The sequence below is a fragment of the Melampsora larici-populina genome (assembly GCF_000204055.1).
Source record: "Melampsora larici-populina 98AG31 unplaced genomic scaffold MELLAscaffold_1, whole genome shotgun sequence".
Classification (NCBI taxonomy): Eukaryota; Fungi; Basidiomycota; class Pucciniomycetes; order Pucciniales; family Melampsoraceae; genus Melampsora; species Melampsora laricis-populina.
Window position 1 is genome coordinate 2,298,811 of NW_006768765.1, and position 8,313 is coordinate 2,307,123.

Genomic DNA, 8,313 nt, shown 5'->3' on the forward strand with positions numbered 1-8,313 from the left:
ATGTCTTTTTCATGAAATTTATCTCAGTTTTCTTTGTTAGATATACTGACGATTTCTGAACCAACTCAGTCTGACTCTGAGTCTGAATACGAGGACTCAGATTCTTCTGAAGCATCGGCAGTTCAAGATAGACAAGATGGGGCTTCCAGTCAAAGCTCAGAGACTGACGAGGTGATTCAACATCATTTCTTTTCCATTAACATTCTTTTCAGTTTTTCTTATCAGAGATACTGACAATTTCTGGACCAACTCAAGTTGGACTCTGACGATTCAGATTCTTCAGATTCTTTTGTAGAATCAGATGAAACTCCTGATGACAGATTCATCAGAAAGCTTTATGAAAAATATCATATGAATCTCGAATACAATCCCACCTATCCTCCTGTTATTGACCCAACAAATTCGGATCGCTATTTTGCACTGACTTTTGCAAAAGCAGAGGAGTGGGCCAATCATCGAGTAAGCTTCTCGCAATACACAGTAGAATTGTAGCTGATCTTGACGTCTCTTTAGAATGATGATGGCATAGACGTTGATCACCCACCGGCCACTATCAGATACGATCGTATGAAGGGTCCCCGTAATGCCGCCCGCGTCATCCCTCCTCCGATCCCTCAACCAGCGATCACTCCTGCAATGATCACAGAATTCACGGCAGCAGTGGTGCTCGGGGTCGAGCTGGCACGTTCAACACGACAAGCATTGAATCAACATCAAGATCCACCCCGCATCTCAACACCTCCACCTCCACCTCCCTATGATGATGATCCAGAGGACCCGAATGGGATTGAATCCATGATTGAATTCTGTCGTATTTCCGCCGAACGAGCAAATCAGATTCGAGAGGTCTTACAGAAAGCTAATGTTACAGATTATCGAAGGGTAAACGAGGTGGATTTGCCACGTCAGGATTTAGCCCAACATGGTCTTTCAATTGGTTCTATCGGATTGTTATACGTCGGTGCTCGGAAGTATAGGTCGTTCAAAACTCGGGAACGGAACGCAAGTCGGAGTGGTTAGGAGGGGCAGGCTTCAATTCTTTCTCTTGCTTTCTTATAAATCGACTGTGACCTCATCAACCTCATCATTTTGAATGGTTGGTTCTCCACACATGTATATACTATAAACTTGTTTAGGTCTTCTGAAAATTTAGTCTTAAGTATTACCATCAAGTTTGTCAGTCTCCTGGCTTAGAGCGCAAGTTTTTGTGGATCAAGACTTGCTCTCCGAGAAGCCTACATACAGTAATATCATGTCGCCTTGGACTGGTGGTCTTCAAGTTTACAAAGCGCCAAATCATTCTCCTTCACTCTGTATCACAAATCCCACAATTGAATTATGCCATTTTCGCTAAATGTGATACATGGCATTGACAAATAAGAACTGAATACAAAGAGCTTTACATCCAGCAAGACCCAAACTTAACCAAGTCCCTCTTGAGCTGCACCAGCCCGCTCAAACGAGGAGCACCTTCCTGCATAGTCCTTGTGTCTTCACCTTCCTGATCTGTCGGCCACACTGTAGTCTCAAGTATCCACTTTTGCTGACCTTGGTTGGAATTTTGTACAACTAATGTTTCTATCCCAAGCTACCTGATCAGGCAAGTATGACCCTCAAGGGCAATCAAACAGTGTCACATGGGACTGATAGAACTTGACAACATGTCTCAATCTCTGAACGCTAAAGTTGTTTTGATGACCAGCAGGCCAATGTACCCATTTTCTGATGAAGTGCATATTGTCTTGCTCTCCAAGCGAAATTCTAGCTTTCACAAGGCCAACCATTCAAACTTACATGACTCAGTGATATAAGATCTTCCTGAACTTCTCAGTGTTGCTCTGGCACAGCTCTTTGAAGGGCTTTTGGTATGGTGAATGATATAGGAAAACTGTCGTAGTAATAACGCAACCAATGATACGTAATATGAAGATTTGGGTGGCATTACAGGAGCAGGATAACGGGAAATGGGTGAGATGGGATGGTATCGGTACAGATCCGGCGTCGGCCATTTTGTTCAACAAGAAGACCTTCCGTGTACATTTGCACAAGACTGTTGGACCATCTATTGTATATTTTACTGATAACAACATTCTCACATCTGAGAGCGAACATACATTAGAACTCAGCCTAAACCGTAAACAAGGAGTAAAAGGATTTATGAGTGAACTCACGAAATCATCATCATAGTCGTCATCGAGCGCTTGATCATATACTTCTAAGTCAGCCATGGCGCCCCTTCCACCTTTGACTCCTGCGCTCGCACTTGTTCCTACCACACCACCCAAGGTTGGTTTAACTTTACCTCCTTTTCCCCCTTTCTTGGCATCACGAGCTATCCGCTGTTTCTCATTGGCTATTGTGGTGAGTGCGGAAGCAGCCTTTCTGGCGTGGACATCGCTGATGGGTGCGGCTAATTGACGTATGAAGTGTTCCAAGAAACTAAAGCAATGGAGATATGTATACGATCAAACAAGAAGCTTAATTGCCTTTCTGGATAAACTTCGGGGGAAGGGCTTACGTAGGATACAGGGCTTTTGAGCCATGTTTAGATATTATCAACTTGGATAAAGCTGTAGACATGGCCTCAAAATCCTCCTTGGTTTTAGGGTTCATCTTCATCGGGTCTTCATTATTAGCTGGTAATTGCAAGATACCGGCAAAGAACGTATATGATTAGCTGAATGCTTCAAGGTCGAAGATATCGATTGGGACGATAGAAAAGTTTTTTTTTGATCTGACGAACACGATATAACAGCATCGCCAAAAAGTCCTCTGGCATTCTCCATGTCAGCCTCGACCGTTCTCTGTTGTTCACGTCTTTTCCTCAAGATTGGATCCGCTTCTTCCTCAGCCTTTGCTTGGAGCTCAGCAAGTCGAGCAGCTTCTTCAGCTTCCTTTTCAGCGATTTTCATTTTAGTGATTCCTTTATTGCGAACGGGCCCTTTGGGTTTTGTTGCCTCTTGCTTTTTCTCGCTATCAGAATCTTCAGACGCCTCCCAATCGTCCTTTACATCTTCATCTGCGTCCTCGTCTGCCCATTTGTTGGTTTTCACAGTAGCTGTGATTGGTATCACCGGTAAAGAGCTCTTCTGGTTTTCGTTGTCGCTAGCATCTTAAAAAGGGTGAACAAGTAGAATCAGAGAGGCTGTCGACGCGGAATGGTTTTGCCAAGCGCATTTGCGGGTCTTCTTACCCCAATCACTCATCTTGATGTGTTAGTCCGAATGTATAGTTTGTATAGGCAAGTCCTAGGGATGATCTTTTGAGGGGTTTATGTTGGAAGTCAAGATGTAGAGAGGTAATTCGAAGAGCTCGGTGCAAAACATAAATCAAGTTTGTTCCAATCAAACTCGAAAGACGATTGGTGATTCAACAGTTGAGCTGAGCCCCGGTCTTGTTCAAGTCGGGCATCCGCGCTGATCCTCAATCGGGCCGGGCTGAAGAGCACATATGCCCAGCCCGCAGCCTCTGCGCAGCTCATTGAAATTCAATTTTGAGCAGGCAAATGGTTTTGCAGGGTCATTGAATCTTGCCTGCGTTGTTTTTCAATTCACCAGGGTCCCATTTACATTTTTCTCAAATCCAGATAGGTTTGCGCACTCAGGTGAACCATCCCACCTACAAGCCTTGACGATGTGATAGATTTGACTCAGGTATATTTATATTTTTCCATTATTTTGCTTCAGCAGACCTCTGTTCTGACAATTTTTTTTATTCATTTCACATTGACTACCCAGAGGTCACAACCGACAGCTCATGACAGAGGCAAGCACAACACCCAGGGGAATGAAGAATTTGGGTTTTACTTTGACTGCCAGTTTTAAGTACTGACAAGGAGGACAATTTGATGTCACGGGCACACACTTGTTGGGGTTGATTTGGTGATGTATTCCGCCCACTTTCCGGAGTTCTTGGTGATGAATTGCTTGATCAATGTGGTCCTATGTGGTCATATATGTATCTGTCTGCAGCATTGTTTATTGCTGCTCCCGCACAAAAGGCCTTGAGATCACCCAGGCAGTCAAATGCCAGCAAACCACACAGCATGTCGTCCTCTTTGTCAGGTACATAGAATTTGCAGCCAAAGTAGAACACAAATTCTTCTTTATCCTTGGTGTTGTGACTCAGACCCTATTGTTTTGATGTATGGCTTTAAAGTTTGTGGCATGGCATGGTTTCTTTATTAGCCTGTTCGACAGTTGTATATGCACCTCTAGGCTAAGCTGAATGGGTTGTGAAAGCCCAAAGCAAGATTGACCTGTGGATCGAATTGAGATACATGATTCTTGATGATGTGATTTAACTTGAACAAGGATGAGATGAAAAATAAACGCTTGTAACCTTAAATTATGAATGGTACAACATCATGTCCATGTAGATCATCTGTGAACCCAAAAAGAAGACATCACATTATTACACACAACAAGCTAACAAGGACTGGTCCATTCTAGTATTAGATAATTCCTTGCGTTACAAAGATGCAAAAAACAATGCAAAGTACTATCAAAGTATGACATAAGAACTTTGCAAAAACTCATCATAACAACTACGTCTATGATGGATACACACATCCACACACATGTAATGAAGAAGGAGAACCACAGAGCAAGAAAAGGACGAGATCTATTAGAGAATTAGCTATACCTAAAGAAAGTACTGATCGAAGGTGAAGGTGGTGTATCTTGTGGTACCGCCGGTACGGTTTGTGAGCTGCTTGAACTGACAGAAGGTGGTCTTGACGGTTTGGCAGACGAGGTAGAATTGCCAAACAGAAAGGAACTGAAGGTGGTTGCCAATGACGCTCGTGGGGTGGGTTGAGCTGCCGAATCGTTTCCTGAGAGGATACACCAAAGATCAGTATAGTAAGGATATCGCAAGGAGACGGATGAACAGATGATGATACAATGGGGCGTAGGGTCTCATACCTTTTTCACTATTAGAGGTACTAGCGTCAACAGTTTCTGGCGAAGGTAATATTTTGGAAGGTTGATCTTCCCCACCGCTTGGAACCGAGGTTGCAGTATTGTTTGCAGTTCCAAGCTTGTCTCGATATTCTGCCTGCCTCTTGGCAATATCAGTTTTGATACTTGTTGCCAGCCGCCAAACACTTTCTGAACCTTTTGAAAGAGTCTCGTCTAGTTTGAGGTCCTTGAAACCGTGCGTGAGCCTGATACCTACGTCCTCGACGACTGAGACGCGACCCTCACATGGATGACGTGGGTCAATAAGATCGAAGATGACGCTGAAAAATACGGATGAGCGTGTCGCAAACGTGTTGGCCAGATCATTGGGTACGGTTCAGGATATCCAAGAGTGGACTTTTACGACAATTACACTCACCTATCTGTATTGCGGTCCCATAACTGGAATGCGCAGGTAGTCTTGAAACTATGGATGAACTGCTCATTGAACGCGGCTACGCTGGCACTTGCGGAATCTGGATTGCATTGTCATCAAGAAATTAGCATCATCGCGAGGAGTCGGAAGCGTGTTGGATATATATTACGAACCACTGTTGGCCAACATGACACTGGGCCCCTTAGTATTTTCGCAGTAATCAGAAAATTTGATCACTGAGAGGGCCTGCCAAATGAAATTGAAACTGTGTTTAATGATATTGAGGATCAGCCCCGGAAAGCTCGTATGGAAGGGCACCCACAGAACAGACATAATTCTAAGTGAGAGGTCCAAAAGATTAGTTATCAAGCACTTAAGCGATACATTGTCGAAGATCAATGCACCTCAAATTCCCGCCTTAGATAGTCATCACTTCCAACAAATCTGTACATGGGTAATGAAATAGTTATAAACAGTTAATTCATAGAGCTCCAAAGGCGAAGACATCAGACCATGTCATTCTTACCTATTTCCTATCGGCCTGGAAGGGTCTTCAGGGTTCCATGACGAATCTACAGCAGCTATAAGCTGAAAGCCAGACTTGGCGTTAATGTGCCGATCATAGAGTGCATTATGATCAAAGACAAAAGATCGAACCTCGTCCATCCACTTCCTATCCGCCGGTGTCAAAGCTACCAAGCTTGCAAGTTTCGGATCCTTGAATTCAAGTGTGGCAAGCTCAATCTAAACGCAAGTACCTCCACTCAAGGAATAAGGTATCAGAGCAGCACACAAGACGATGATAGCCTTCAATAAGTAAGTACGGTGACCCACATTGGCAATAGCATCAATATGACAATCACGTTGTTGTTGAAAGATTGTATTTGTAGTCCCGACTAAAAATGTTGAGGCCTTCAACATATCGATTTGCTGCAGGGGTAAATATGGTTGAAAAAAGGCATCCTAAATGACAATCAAGGTCTGTCAATGACGTTGAACTGCAAGCTGGCTACTATAGGAGCGCGGAACGACGCACGTACTTGGCCAAAGATATCCAACGGAAGTCCAAAATATCGTAACAAACTCTGTCGGTCGGAAGTTTGTAGTGAGCTAGGTCGAGACATATGCTGAGCACGTTCCGCCAGCATGGGTGAACCCGAATCTTCCAAGTTAACCAGTAGGCCTTATGTGACATATCGAATGTTGGCTTAGTCTACAACCATGGGAAAGGCCAATGAAGTAGTTCTTACAAGGTAATAGGGAAACCTTTGAGGCGGAAGAAAAACAGTAGAAGAATGATACATCAGCAGCAAATTCGGGCATGGCAGATAATCGACATACCAATGAGTATTGATAGGTGCACAAGCTCTCTACCGGATGCCCATAAAACATGATCTGAAATTGTAGGAGTTCCGAGTCAGTTGTGTCCAAAAAAGGGGTTTACTTGCAGTAAGCAAACTCACCCTTCGTTGAAGCATCAAGAGCTTGACCAATTGCAACGTCTTGAGCCGAAAGTGATGGATCAACTCACGCAAGCTAATTTGGACAAAAATCATCAACATGTGAAGGTAGACAAAACGGTCAACTTGAATGTCATAGGCCGGGAGTCCAATTCAAAGAAACCGCCCAACCAACTTTGTGCCCATGTAGATGGCCACATCACCAGCCCTCTCCTTTTCCTTCCCTTTCTTTATAGCTGCTGCACTGAGTTTGTCTGGTTGAACGGCATTTGTATCGAAGGCTTTATCAAGCGCATTGGGTGACGTATCTTGATTGAACGGAGCCGAGTCAGATGGAGCAGTGCTCGGACTTGGCACCCTGACTTCGCCGCCTCCCTCGCCTAAACCAAGCTCAAATGAAGCTTCCAAGCTATGATAAAAGTCTTCTAGGATTGAGCGATCCGCAAAATCCCGTTGAGCGAATAGAGCACGAGTCACAACGCCAAGTTTGTCACGGATGCAACCGAACACAGGTTGGTTGGCCAAGACCACTAGAGGAACCATTGATCGTCAGTGCTGTATTCCAATTTCGAAGGGCCGCATGGAGTTATTCTAGACTTGCCAACTGCCTTTTGCACGGTAGATCGAGTTACATCCACACCACGGTTGATGAGTTCTGTACTCACGATTTGTCGATTGCATCTAAAGTAGACAGGAGGAAAGCGCCATGAGATATTGGTATTTGGAGACAGGCCCCTCCCAAACTCTTCACATCACATGTGAAATTTTCTACTTACGAGATCCCAAAGACGGTTGAAGTGGTTGAGATGTGCGGGAGGAAAAGGTGAAAATAAGAATAATCTTCGGTTTGCTAGATAAATTTGTTTAGGGGGAATCCAATGGATCAATCCGAGTGATCAATTTCATTGGAAGTAAAGTACTTGTTAGGCAATGAGAATGACCTACAAGGTGTGCACCATCTGGAAGGGCTAAGAAAGGAAGGTTTCGATTGATTTGTTCGCTGATTGCTTCACCTTCAGAAATTGAAGGTGGATAGCTCCATTCGACGGTTGGACCCAAGGCATGATCGAAAGAGATGAGAACGACGGCGTAGACTGTCAATGGTGCTTTGCCTGGCATATTCTGAGTGATCGTTGGCTTGTGAGTTTTTGAGGATGGTTGAGATTAGATTGGATGAAGAATTGGAGAAATGGAAACAGGGTTCATATTTCATGACCAAGTGCATACATACAAATTCAGTCATGATCATCTTTGTCATTACACATCAGCAGGGTGGACGTCTCGGTACCACATCACCATCTGCCACCGGGGACGCTGAAGGTTTCCATCCAACCGAATAAAAATACCCACACAAGAGTGGTTCACATCTATCATTCCCTCTCAAGGATTCATTATGCTGGATCCTGTTCCCATTGGAGTCAGACCATTCTTGATGTTGATCCTCAGCATGAAAAGCTCATTGATCAAATGGTTTGATTATCGAAGGATCCCGGTATCCCCACCCCCCCCCCCTAGT

The 8,313-nt window shown here is 44.1% G+C and overlaps 2 protein-coding genes across 2 annotated transcripts; both read right to left on the bottom strand.

The window, feature by feature from the left end:
• Positions 1-1,917: 1,917 nt before the first annotated feature.
• On the bottom strand, positions 1,918-3,299 carry MELLADRAFT_70479 (uncharacterized protein; the record flags this gene model as incomplete). Its single annotated transcript, XM_007403923.1, has 5 exons — positions 1,918-2,098; positions 2,172-2,439; positions 2,519-2,636; positions 2,744-3,112; positions 3,194-3,299. The coding sequence occupies 5 exons, from the start codon at positions 3,204-3,206 to the stop codon at positions 2,093-2,095; spliced, it is 774 nt and encodes a 257-aa protein (XP_007403985.1).
• Positions 3,300-4,634: 1,335 nt separating this feature from the next.
• On the bottom strand, positions 4,635-7,916 carry MELLADRAFT_87009 (uncharacterized protein; the record flags this gene model as incomplete). Its single annotated transcript, XM_007403922.1, has 15 exons — positions 4,635-4,834; positions 4,926-5,242; positions 5,341-5,437; positions 5,511-5,538; positions 5,742-5,781; positions 5,864-6,081; positions 6,172-6,300; positions 6,378-6,520; positions 6,588-6,603; positions 6,679-6,732; positions 6,801-6,873; positions 6,973-7,327; positions 7,395-7,405; positions 7,574-7,647; positions 7,743-7,916. The coding sequence occupies 15 exons, from the start codon at positions 7,914-7,916 to the stop codon at positions 4,635-4,637; spliced, it is 1,929 nt and encodes a 642-aa protein (XP_007403984.1).
• Positions 7,917-8,313: the final 397 nt, after the last annotated feature.